Raw genomic sequence first — 13,077 nt, 5'->3', positions numbered from 1 at the left:
CAAGCATGGTGCATCCAGGGGATGAGGTTGGAGGTTTATGCCAAATGTTTAGAACCCAGACAGGGATCCTCAGCTGCGCCGTGTCTCATCAAAACTAATGTGACGTGCAGTGGAACTCTTGGCTTTTTAAAGTTAATAACCTTTGCATAGCTGTCACTATGGAGACGATGAACTTTGAAGTGTTGACCCCAAGTATCAGAGAGAGACGGACGGCAGTTTGTTGTAGCAGTCCTGCTATGAAACGTTAAAGACTGTTGTAGAAGACTAATAATGTGACATGTGGAATGAGGAGAAGTTGTAATGGACCTCACATGACACTCCGAGTAGGGTCTCCAGGGTCATCCTTTTCTTAGGACACAGTCACAAAAGGAGGCGTAGAAACAGAGGCTTTTTGCCATTTTGGCTTTCTTCTAGATGTTTTTTTTTTGTCATTGCTAGGGCTAGCTGCGATTCAACCACGAATTGTCTTTTGACAAAAGTGCTGGGAGACACTTCGTTAAGAGAAGATCGGGAAGTGGAGACTGAAAATAACCCTACCCCCAATATAGCTGGTTTAGCATTTTTGGAGTTAAGCGGGCAATATTGGGGTAAGGTTATTTTCAGTCTCCACTTCCCGATCTTCTCGCGACAAAGTATGTCTCCCAGCACAATGGTTGAATCGCAGCTATGCTAGGACCAGTGTGCTATTGATGTGCTATTATACAGATGCAGTCAAATACACTGAACAAAAATATAAACGCAACATGTGAAGTGTTGGTCCCATGTTTTACGAGCTGAAATAAAAGATCCCAGAAATGTTCCAAAAAGCTTATTTCTCTAAAAATGTTGTGCACAAATTTGTTTACATCCCTGTTAGTGTGCATTTCTCCTTTGCCAAGATTATCCATCCATCTGACAGGTGTGGCATAACAAGAATCTGATTAAACAGCATGATCATTCGACACAGGTGCACCTTGTGCTGGGGACAATTAAAGGCCACTCTAAAATGTGGAGTTTTGTCACACAACACAATGCCACAGATGTCTCGAGTTTTGAGGTGGTGTGTAATTAAGCTACGGACAACGAACACAATTGCATTTTACCAATAGCAATTTGAATGCACAGAAATAGCGTGACAAGATCCCGAGGCCCATTTTTTTTAAGATACAGTATCGGTGACCAAAAGTGAAATCCATTGGTTGGGGCCTAATGACTATTTTCCTCATATGAACTGTAACTCAGTAAAATAATTGAAATTGTTGCATGTTGCATTTATATTTTTGTTTAGTAAATATTGGCACTCTTGCATAAAAATTAAATAATACTTTTTTGGGTGTGATTACACGTGTATTTGTTTGATTTACAGCAGCACAGGACAAATAAGAAAAACTAAATAAAAACAAAGGTAGATTTAAAGTCATAAATGGTCAGACAGTGCATTCGGAATGTATTCAGACCCCCTTATTTACATAAGTATTCAGACCCTTTGCTATGAGATCCTGTTTCCATTGATCATCCTTGAGATGTTTCTACAACTTGATTGAGTCCACCTGTGGTAAATTCAATTGATTGGACAAGATTTGGAAAGGCACACACCTGTCTATAAAAGGTGCCACATTTGTCAGAGCAAAAACCAAGCCATGAGGTCGATGGAATTCTCCTAAGAGCTCTGAGACAGGATTGTGTTGAGGCACAGATCTGGGTAACGGTAGCAAAAAATGTCTGCAGCATTGAAGGTCCCCAAGAACACAGTGACATCCTGCATTCTTAAAAAGTTTGGAACCACCAAAACTCTTCATAGAGCTGGCCGCCCGGCCAAACTGAGCAATCGGGGGAGAAGGGCCTTGGTCAGAGACGTGACCAAAACCCGATGGTAACTCTGACAGTGCTCCAGAGTTTGCCAAAAGGAACCTAAAGGACTCTCCGATCATAAGAAACAAGAATCTCTGGTCTGATGAAACCAAGGTTGAACTCTTTGGCCTGAATGCCAAGCCTCACGTCTGGAGGAAACCTGGCACCATCCCTACGGTGAAGCATGGTGGTAACAGCATCATGCTGTGGGAATGTTTTTCAGTGCCAGGGACTGGGAGACTAGTCAGGATCGAGGAAAAGATTAACAGAGCGAAGAACAGAGAGATCCTTGATGAAAACCTGCTCCAGAGCACTCGGGACCTTTTGTTTGCTTATATTTCTAAAAACCTGTTTTTGCTTTGTCATTATGGGATATTGTGTGTAGATTGATGAGGGGGGAATTATTTAATCCATTTTAGAATAAGGCTGTAACACGACAAAATGTGGAAATAGTCTAGGAGTCTGAATACTTTCCGAATGCACTGTAAATGGCCTGAACAAAATTATTCACATTCATTTGGTTTGAGGCAATGATTTTCGTATACTGTGTAATTGATCTCACCTGTGGTAAATTGCAGGGCCCTTTTATAACCATTGCGTAAACTATTGAGTAAATTTCACACCACATTTCTGAATGCGCTTTTTCTGAAAAGTCTGCATGTCCAGAAATATTGAGATTTATAAACTTAGCGCATGCCTTCCATGTAGGCCTATGCATGTTTCCCGTTAAATATGGGACCTGTCGTAAAACCGTGCGTGTGCGAACGGGTATTAAAACTCAGTTTCGAAAAAAACAACACTTTTTTTATGGTGACAATAACTCCCTGTATTTTGGGGATTATTGGAACTAGGCCATGGCCGTCTCTATAAGAAAGAGCAATGGCAATGTTGATCACATTGTCCGTAGATGTGTGGGCAGAATGTTTTGATATTTTCCAGTGAATTTTTCAAACATGATTTCATTAGCAGATGTGTGTGGAACGCGCAGGAACAGTAGCCTTCACGTTGTTACTCTTAGCTGCCTATATAGCAAGTGCTATGTCCGCGCATTCTGCAAGATAGATTGTATGTTCGAAACTATTTTAAAGTAGGCTAACTATATACACTTGCCGTATGTCCTGCCATAAACTCTGAGATTATTAAATAGGTTTATAATGTCGCACTCCTATTGCGCAGCATACTGTTAAAAATGCTACATAAGCTACCGGTCTATTTACTGTGTTGGCAGAATGTTTTAATCTTTTGCAGTAATTTAATTAATTCATTTTTTAGTTGTATTGTTTGTATAGCGTTGTGTTTGTGTGCTTGTCCTTGTCTAGCAGTGTTTTGTTACTTGTCATGTTTTGTATTGTAATGACCTGACTAGATCATAAATGAACAATTGTCCAGACAGAGGCTTGAGTTTGCGAATTGACGGTTTATTGAACCAACTTTACACAGGCTACTGTTTGGGCCGTAGCACACGCCAAATAGATGACAGATAACCCACAAGCCAATCGTGACCTTCTCTTGTGAAGCCCAGACGTAAGAGAGAGAGAACAAAGGCTGAACCTGGTCTTAACTTCCAATGCCCAACCCCCCTCCACGCCACTCCGCCAACCACCAGGATGCCCGGCATCAGAACATTCCAGGCATTCCCGTGATTGGCAGATAGCAGGTTGATTGACATGTCGGACCCCGCGAACACCGGGTACTGGTCAGTACAACACAACCACCTCCTAGCCTAGCACATAACACACAGCTGTCTGTGCGGGTCGCTACACAGCCCCCCCACCACAAAGTCCCTCGTCCCCGAGGGAACAAACAAAGTCTCTGAAGCGACCCGGAGGTCTCCTTTGCCTGTGTGGCCGTGATGGTCGCAGAGTGCCCCTCTGGGAACCAGGGGATGAAGGCAGGGATATGGGGGACAAGGAAGCGGGAACGGGTAATACAGTCCGTGGTTCTGGGGAACCACGCGGTGACACAGGGGGGGAGACCGGGGGAGTGGGCTGTCTGGAGCCTGAGGGTGGGTGCCTGGAGAATGTCATTGCCAGAGAGGGGAATTGTGGGGGTTCCTGGGGTTTGGGGAGAAGAGGCCCCTCTGTATGGGGCTAACCTGTCCCGGTGCAGTGCCACCTTTCTCCCCCTGGGAGGAAGCTGCACCGGTACACAACCTCCCCTACCCTCTCCAGGACACTGCAGGGTCCCACCCAGTGACTGTCCAACTTGGGGCATCTGCCTTTTTTCCTTAGGGGCTGTAGACCCAGACCAGCTCCCCAGCCACAAAGTGCCTTCCCGGGTGTGCACGTCATAGTTCCTTTTCTGCCTCACACCTGCATTCACCAGCTGCTCTCTGGCGAAGGTGTGGGCTGTCTCCAGGCGGTCCTGGAGTCTCCGGGCATACTCCGGCCCCGGAGGAACATGAGGGCTATCCAGGGGCCGACCAAACGCCATCTCCGCAGGGGTGCGGATCTCTCTCCCCAGCATGAGGAGGGCAGGCGTGCAGGAGGTGGAGTCTTGGACAGCGGAGCGGCATGCCATGAGGACCATAGGCAGGTGCTTGTCCCAGTCACGCTGGTGTTTGGAAGAGACGATGGCCAGCTGCTGTCCAAGCGTTTTGTTGAAGCGCTCCACAAGGCCATCACTTTGAGGATGGAGAGGAGTAGTGCGGGTCTTGTGCATACCCAGCCTCTCACACATGGTGGCGAACACACGGGACTCAAAGTTTCTGCCTTGGTCGCTGTGGATGGACTCTGCAGCTCCAAACCTGCTGAACATCCCCGCTGTCAGGGCGTCGACGATGGTCTCTGCCTCCTGGTCAGGCAGAGCATAGGCCTCGGGCCATTTTGTGAAATAGTCCATGGCCGTGAGCACCCAGCGGTTTCCACTGTCTGTGGTGGGGAACGGCCCAACTACATCCACTCCCACCCTCTCCATGGGAGCCCCCACTGGGAACTGTTGGAGCTGAGCATGAGAGCGGCCTGGGGGCCCTTTCTCGCTGTGCAGTTGTCACAGCGGCGACAAAAGTCCTCCACATCCCTCTTGTGCTGCCCCCAGTAGAAGCCCTGACGGAGACGGCGCAGTGTTTTGTGACCCCAAAGTGTCCAGTCCCCACCCCCCATGAGTACTCTGGAGCACAGCCTCCCGCAATGCTTTTGGGACCACCACCTGCCACCTCTCCTCTCCCGTAGCTGACTCCTTCCATGCCCGCTGTAGCACACCATCAGCCAGCCGCAGTCTCTCAAACTTCGACCACAACCCTTTGGTCGCGAGTGAGAGCGCTGTCACCTCTTCCCATGGTGGCCTCACCTGCGCCTCTACCCACTGTAGCACTGGCTGTAGGTCTGTGTCCCGTCCCTGCTGCTGCCGCCATTCAGCCACGTCGACAGTCTGCAGCTCACAGCAGACAGGCCCGCTCGCCCGACACACTGTGGCACAGACACCCTCCTCTGCCCGCAGCTCTCTCTCCCGTCCCTCTCTCCGTTCACAGTGGCGGCAGCCGTCTGCAGTACAGGGCCGACGGGACATGGCGTCGGCGTTGGAGTGGCGTGCCCCTGCCCTGTGCACCACCGTGAAGTCATACGGCTGAAGCTCCTCCAACCAGCGTGCCACCTGCCCCTCTGGCTCTCTGAAAGACATGAGCCACTGGAGAGCAGAGTGGTCAGTCCTTACAGTAAAGGGCAGACCACCCAGGTAGTACTTGAAGTGTTTGACGGAAGCCACAACAGCCAAGAGCTCCCGCCGGGTGACACAGTAGCGGCGCTCATGTTTGTCAAATGTTTTGCTGAAGTACGCCACCACTCTCTACCCCTCTGGCCCCACCTGGGCCAGCACCCCACCCATGCCCACATTGCTCGCGTCTGTGTCCAGGATAAAGGGCAAGGTGAGGTCAGGGGGGGCGAGCACGGGGGCCTCGATCAGTGCACGTTTGAGGGTGTTGAACGCCTCCTCACACTCCACTGTCCAAGTGAAAGCCTTGTCCTTCGGCAGCAGGCGGTTCAGTGGAGCAGCAACGCTTGAAAAGCCCCGTACAAACCTCCTGTAGTACGAGGCCAGGCCCAGGAAGCTCTTCAGCTGACGCTGGTCGGTGGGGGTGGGCCAGTCTCTGACAGCCCCTACCTTGTCCTCCATGGTGCTGATCCCCTCCTTCCCCACTCGGTGGCCCAAGAAGGACACCTCTCTCCTCATGAAGTGGCACTTCTCGGGGTGGAGCTTCAGACCTGCGGCAGCCACCCTCTCCAGCACACGCCGTAGCGCCCCCAGGGCTGACTGGAAGGAGCTGCCATGGGCCAGGATGTCATCGAGGTATACCAGACACTGCTGTCGGGGATGCCATCCAGCACCCTGTCCATCAAACGCTCAAAAGTAGCTGGAGCGTTGCACAGGCCAAAGCACAGGACCTTGAACTGCCAGTGTCCTCTGTTAGTGGAGAACGCAGTTTTGGCTCTGGCCTCTGGGGAGAGGGGCACCTGCCAGTAGCCGCTGCGGAGGTCTAGTGAGGAGAACCAGGAGGACCCCCTAACCAGGTCCAGCGACTCATCGATACGTGGTATGGGGTATGAGTCCTTCCTGGTTACCTCATTCAGCCGCCTGTAGTCCGCACAGAACCTCAGCTTGCCCCCCTTCTTCGGAACCATGACGACTGGCGCCGCCCAGGGGCTGTCTGAGGGCTCAATGAAGTCTGCCCGCTGCATCTCCAACACGGCCTTGTCTGCCGCCTCCTGGCGTTTCAGCGGGATACGGCGGGGACGCATCTTGATGGGTCAAGCATCACCTGTGTCGATCTCATGCTGCACCAGATGGGTCTGACCCACCTCTTCCTCACTCAACGCAAAGCTGTCTCTGAATTCAAACAGCAACTGCCACAGCCGTTCCTGCTGCTCGGGGTCAAGACCAACACAGTTCCTCCCCCATATCTCCCTCACTGCAGACAGTGTCCTCTCCTCTCCCATCTGGGGTAGCTGGGCTGGGGGGGGGTGCGGCCCGGGCTCACAGAGGGCTGTGTCATGGAGGTAGCTGGGGGAATGTAACACACCGCCGTAGGTGACAGGGGGACTGGGGAAAAGTCACACACAGCTGTGGGGGGGGCGCAGCCATGAGTCTCTGCTGCTTTAACTGTTGGAGTAAAGGGTTTGTTGGGTTGAGTGAATGTGACATTAGGGGGGGCCATGGTGACTTCTGTCCCTCCCTGGAAGCTCAGTGTGCCCCTATTTAGGTCTAACTGGCAGCCTGTGCTCCTAAGAAAGTCCAACCCCAGGATACAAGGGTCCTGCACAGCCGCCACCCACACAGGATGACGCACAGTCCTGCCCCCTACTGTCAGAGTCATTATTCCCTTCCCTTTCATGGGTGCCAGCTCACCTGTGACTGTGCGGAGCTGCACAGTTGTAGGCTCACACTGAGTCCAACCTGGCACAATATCTGGCCTCACCAGGGTTACTGTGGACCCAGTGTCCACCAGGGCGGAGCAGGGCACCCCCTCCACAGTGACAGGGACATGACAAAAGTCCCCAACACAGGTCCGGCCCACCACAACAACAGGCTCCATCCGCTTGCCCTCGTCTGCTTCTGGGGGAAGTGGAGCCTTGCTTCCCCGTCTGTGCCGGTGGGCTCCTCCTGAAGATGATGGTGGTTGGGATAGAAAGCCAGGGGTCCGCACTACCCGGTCTATGCGGACCCCGAGCCGTTTCCCTGAGCTCTGGGGGACATGGGGCAATCTCGGCGCAGATGGCCTGGCTGGCCACAACCCCAGCAGACCCTGGGACCAGGGCTTGTGTTTCGTGCCGCCTGTAGCGACACAGCCCGAATGAGTTCTGTCATTTCGGCCACCCAAGCAGGATTTTCCGGCTCCGGGCTGCTCTGCCCCCCAGCTCGCACAGAGGGTGTGTCTCCCTGCACCCCCACCAAAGCCCCAGCTGAAGCCCCAGCCCACACCAGCTCCCTCTCCAAAGCCATCTCCAAGGCTGTCTGCAATGACTCAGGATGAGCCAGCTGGGTCTGTATGCGCAGCTCCGTAGGGAGAGCGCCTGTATGAACTGGTCCCGTGCTAGCTCGCTCTGCACGGAGGGGGGCATGTGAGCATATGCCCGCCGAGAGAGGCTCTCAATGTCATTAGCTAGCACCCGTAGAGGCTCTCCAGGCTGCCTGCGTCTATTCCTCAGTTCAGGGCGCAGTAGCCCGGGCTGTACACACTGTCCATAGCGCCTCCTCAGTGCTCCCACTAGAGCACCATAATCATGCCTGTCCTCGGGGCTAATTAATATCAAACAGGCCAGAGCTTCATCCGTGAGGCATAAAGCCAACTGCAGTGCCCTTTCTTCATCCGACCACCCCCTAAAATGAGCTAACAGTTCAAACTGAGCATGAAAAGCTTCCCAATCCGCCTTACCGGAATACTTCGGGGTCTTAACAGATACGGACGCAGCCGGGAACTGGGCGCCGCCATGTTTGTTTACATCCTGAGCCCCAGATTCCTCGTCACGCCGCGTCGACGTCGCCACTTCGGTCCGCCCACCAGAATCCGCGCGAAATACACTCGACGAACCACTCATGCTGGCTTCAGCGGCCATCACTCTAACGTCCTCCCTCAAGCGGCCTCTGCGCTCCGACGCCCTGGCGATCTCCTCAGACAGAACCCCCGACGTCCATTCACACGCACCTCCTTGGCCATAATCGTCCCCTACCTCCACCTTCACTTTCGGATTCCCTCGAAGCATTTTCAATCCCCGTTCTCACCTACGGTAGCTAGCCACATAAGTCAGCTAGCTAGCTGGCTAACTTGTATCAACGTTTTTACTTTTGACACCAATGTAATGACCTGACTAGATCATAAATGAACAATTGTCCAGACAGAGGCTTGAGTTTGCGAATTGACGGTTTATTGAACCAACACAGGCTACTGTTTGGGCCGTAGCACACGCCAAATAGATGACAGATAACCCACAAGCCAATCGTGACCTTCTCTTGTGAAGCCCAGACGTAAGAGAGAGAGAACAAAGGCTGAACCTGGTCTTAACTTACAATGCCCAACCCCCCACGCCACTCCGCCAACCACCAGGATGCCCGGCATCAGAACATTCCAGGCATTCCCGTGATTGGCAGATAGCAGGTTGATTGACATGTCGGACCCCGCGAACACCGGGTACTGGTCAGTACAACACAACCACCTCCTAGCCTAGCACATAACACACAGCTGTATGTGCGGGTCGCTACAGTATTTTTGTGGACCCCAGGTAGAGTAGCCGATGCTTCTGCAAAAACTACTGGGTGTCCAAATAAATAAATAGATTTATGCTGTATACCACACACTTTTTTGGGGGTATATTTTGTACACACGCACAGTTTATAAATAAGGCCCCAGGTGCCTACAGGGTAAAAATAGCCATTCAAATGGGTTTGAAAAGAAAGAACAGAACATTCTGTTCCATTGCACTCCATTGTAAACTGAAAGGGTGCCAATATATTTGACTGCATCTGTAGTAGGATGGTGATTTATAGTAGAGCTCTTAGCTGGGTGAGGGAGTGGGTTCAACAGCTCTCTGCATGATCCCAACCTCTAAAAAAATCACATGGTCAAAAACCTGTCGGACAGAAACCAGTTGGAATGTAGGATGAGGGAAAAGGGCCTGTCCCAATACTAACTTCTCTACTGGGTCACATTCATTACGGCACAGCGTAGCAAAAAGTTTTGCAACGAGTTGGTCCAATCCACTACTAAGGTGAACTCCAGCGTTGACCTTCTATGTTCGACTTCCTCAGATATCCGAGAACTTCTACTGTGATCTGAACTCGGATCAGTTTAAAGGGTTCCTGAAACCCCACACGCCACAGACGGACCACTCCACCCTCTCCCGAGCAGCCATCTTCTCCATCACATACCCCTCCCCAGATATCTACCTGGTCATCAAGGTAAGAAACACCATCTTATCCACCTGCATCTATCTACAGTACTTGCTCATTCAGGTAATACGCATACCTATACTGTGCATAGATCTCCAGTTGTTGGTCATTAAGGTAAACATTATCTACCTCCTCACATATTTCCCATGGTGCCTCTATCGTTTGAGTTCATCTTAAGTTCATTGTTAGAACCTTTGTAGGAGCATCATTAAATCTCTGCGCCGTTTCCCAAAACCACAAACACTTGTAATCTAAAACCTGCCCCGGCTAAGTGTCGTTAGATGCTTTTTTTTTGCCCTCCCACATCACTTTAAACACACAAGATCTCCGCTAAACATAGAATCACATGGTTTGTCCATCTCTCTGTGTCCACCGATATCAGAACAAAGTAGACTACAAATACAAAGTTGCCAATGTTTTTGCAATTGATACGTATAAAAATATGCTTAAAATGAAAACCGAGATTACTGCATTCAAATATTAACAGTAAGCTATAGGCCTATGTCAATCATATTGAAATACACTTCTTGTCCAATCGCTTGAGTTATCTTTTGCTACTTGTAGGCTACTGTCCGTAATTTGCCCCAGTATATTGTCTAGCCTCACATGTGCGCAATGATGTGCCAAATTGGTGATTTTGTGCATTTGCAGCCTTAGGTGGTAATATCTATCTGGGAGCTGATCCGTCGTCAGTATTGTGAAATAATTATAATGTCAGGGAAAGATTTGAATGGAGAAAGCTGATCCGAGAGCAACGGCCCCCTTTACATCTTATCAGTATTGACACATGCTCCAACGACACACGTGGCGACCGGTCTCACGTGGTGCGTGGTGTTTTGGGAAACGCATGTCACATCTTCGGGCGTTGTAGGAAAGCTGCACTGTTGAAACACTCGTACGCCTAAGTTCCCGTCGCGACCGGGGAACTGGGCCCTTTGTGTTAAGGTAACATATTTTATGTCACTGACCATAGACACCTGTGTACAGTATTAGCTTGTCCTGGCTGTGTTTCAGATAGAGAAGGTGCTGCAGCAGGGGGAGATCAGTGACTGTGCTGAACCGTACATGGTCATGAAGGAGAGTGACTCAGCGAAGGTAGAGTGCCATGAGGAGGCGCGACACACACACACACACACACACACAGCAGCTATAGGTTGTAATTGTGGTTATGTGTGGTTCCCTGGATCAGAATAAGGAGAAGTTGGAGAAGCTGCGCAGCCAGTCAGAGACGTTCTGTCAGAGACTGGGTCGCTACCGTATGCCCTTCGCCTGGGCCACGGTCAACATCATGAACGTCATCAGCACCGCCACGCTGGACCGGGACACCACCGACTCTGACAGCCTCAATGGTCAGTGTGTGTGTGTGTCTGAGATTGTTTCATTGTTTTGAGTGCGAGTGTGATAAGCTGGTTTACTCTTGATCTGATGAGTCCAAGGCTTGTTGGATCGTACCTTACGTTTACCTTACTTTCCTTTTCTGTACCTAACTTGAGGGACTTGTCATGGTTCAATTCCCCTGTCCAGGTAAATCCAGCAGTCTGGATAAGAGAGGCCAGCTGCCCAGGAGGAACTCTGAGAGGTTCGCTACCATGGAAGACCAGTGTAACATGTCTGCCTTCAAACCTGCTACCATCACCATCAGCACCTTCTGCAAGCAGGTCTGGACACATGCGCTATAGAAAACAATACAAGCGCACACACACACACACACACACACACTACAATATAAGCATCGCTACAGCGATATTAGCACCGATATGCTCAACGTTGTGGGTGTCACCTCAAGACAAGAAATGATTTCATTTCACACATAATCCACAGAGCAGACAAACATGTGATAAAGCCTGGCCATATCTAACCAGATATCATATACACTTACCGTAAATTCTCCATAATATTTGCAACCGTAGATGGTAATCTTTCTCTAGGAGCTGCTCCGTCATCAGTATTGAGAAATAATTCTATTGTTGAGGAAGGAAGGACATAATCCACATAGCAGACATGCATGGAATAGCATCGCACAGCAAGGGTGCATTTTTCCATCCTATCATCATCTGTGGATAAGCCCAAGAATCGGTGTCGCACAAACTCTTAGTTGCACCCCTCAATATGTGCCCCAAGTATTTGTCACTTTCTTACAGTATGTTTAGTTGTTGGAAAAGATGAGAGGTCTGCTGTGCAACACTGCATCTTCACACTGTTTAACTCTTGAGACAGTATATCATCCCCACCACACCTCTTCAGCTATGCAGAAAGCCCTAGTTTTTAGCACATAGTGAACGATTTTTTGGGCTCTGCTTTTTCTACAGATGAACACAAACCCATGTGTATTTGACTGAACTAGGATCCTGCTGTGTTTCAGGAAGGGGACCGTCTGAGTGATGAGGACTTGTTCAAGTTCCTGGCAGACATCAAGAAGTTCTCATCCCTGCAGAGAAGAATTAAAACCATATCAGGTAATCCTCCATTCAACCACACAGAAAGACCTGGCTATCTCTGTATGCTGTTTCACTCCGTTCCACCCAACAACACGTGACTATAATGTACGAGTTCTAAGAGCTAGTTGTGTGTGTGTGTGTGTGTGTGTGTGTGTAAATGTTATGCCTGGGTTTATGTGTCTAAGTGGGACTGCAACTTTCCTTTACGTGTGACCTACTTTGAAATATCTCTCTGAAGAATTTGTGTAGTTTGAGACTGTGTTTGACTTATTTCTGACATGGTCCATGTTAGGTATGATTAAACTGGATGTGACCCCGGTCCATGACAACCCAATGGCATGTCTCTCTGCTGAGCTGATCCCAGTCAAACCAGTGGCTGAGAAGAACCTGAGACCTATCAAAGAGGTGTTGGAGTTCCCTTCCAGTGAGGTCTATGTTCCCCACAGCACTTACAGGTGAACACACACACACACACACACAGAGTTCATGACAGCATTTACAGGTTAGTTCACTCACTGCATCCCTCTCTGCTCTGTAGGATGAAATGCTTTCTGCTGTGAGATGTCTTGAAACACCTTTTCCAATATTGCATATTCTGCAGGTTCTCCTCAAAGCTCATTTCATCACTTCATTGTCGGTGGATATAGCCTTTAGCGAGTTAGACAGAATGTATTTACCAAAGAACAAACACTATACAGTATATCACAAAAGTGAGTACACCCCTCACATTTTTGTAAATATGAGTATATCTTTTCATTTGACAACACTGAAGAAATGACACTTTGCTACAATGTAAAGTAGTGAGTGTACAGCTTGTATAACAGTGTAAATTTGCTGTCCCCTCAAAATAACTCAACACACAGCCATTAATGTCTAAACCGCTAGCAACAAAAGTGAGTACACCCCTAAGTGAAAATGTCCAAATTGGGCC

General features: G+C 49.7%; 1 protein-coding gene across 4 annotated transcripts in view; it reads left to right on the top strand.

The window, feature by feature from the left end:
• dock8 (dedicator of cytokinesis 8) overlaps window positions 1-13,077 on the top strand; it is a 92,551-nt gene that overhangs the window by 39,818 nt on the left and 39,656 nt on the right. For all 4 annotated transcript variants that reach the window (XM_029638302.2, XM_029638303.2, XM_029638300.2 and 1 more), the window contains 6 exons: window positions 9,568-9,717; window positions 10,723-10,803; window positions 10,898-11,057; window positions 11,233-11,366; window positions 12,071-12,164; window positions 12,439-12,601. In XM_029638302.2, the coding sequence (XP_029494162.2) occupies window positions 9,568-9,717; window positions 10,723-10,803; window positions 10,898-11,057; window positions 11,233-11,366; window positions 12,071-12,164; window positions 12,439-12,601 (782 nt within the window). The remainder of the gene's footprint in view (window positions 1-9,567; window positions 9,718-10,722; window positions 10,804-10,897; window positions 11,058-11,232; window positions 11,367-12,070; window positions 12,165-12,438; window positions 12,602-13,077) is intronic.

This window comes from Oncorhynchus nerka, linkage group LG27 (genome assembly GCF_034236695.1).
Source record: "Oncorhynchus nerka isolate Pitt River linkage group LG27, Oner_Uvic_2.0, whole genome shotgun sequence".
Classification (NCBI taxonomy): domain Eukaryota; kingdom Metazoa; phylum Chordata; class Actinopteri; order Salmoniformes; family Salmonidae; genus Oncorhynchus; species Oncorhynchus nerka.
Note: the sequence above shows the minus strand (reverse complement) of the source record. Positions and strands in the feature narration are given on the sequence as shown.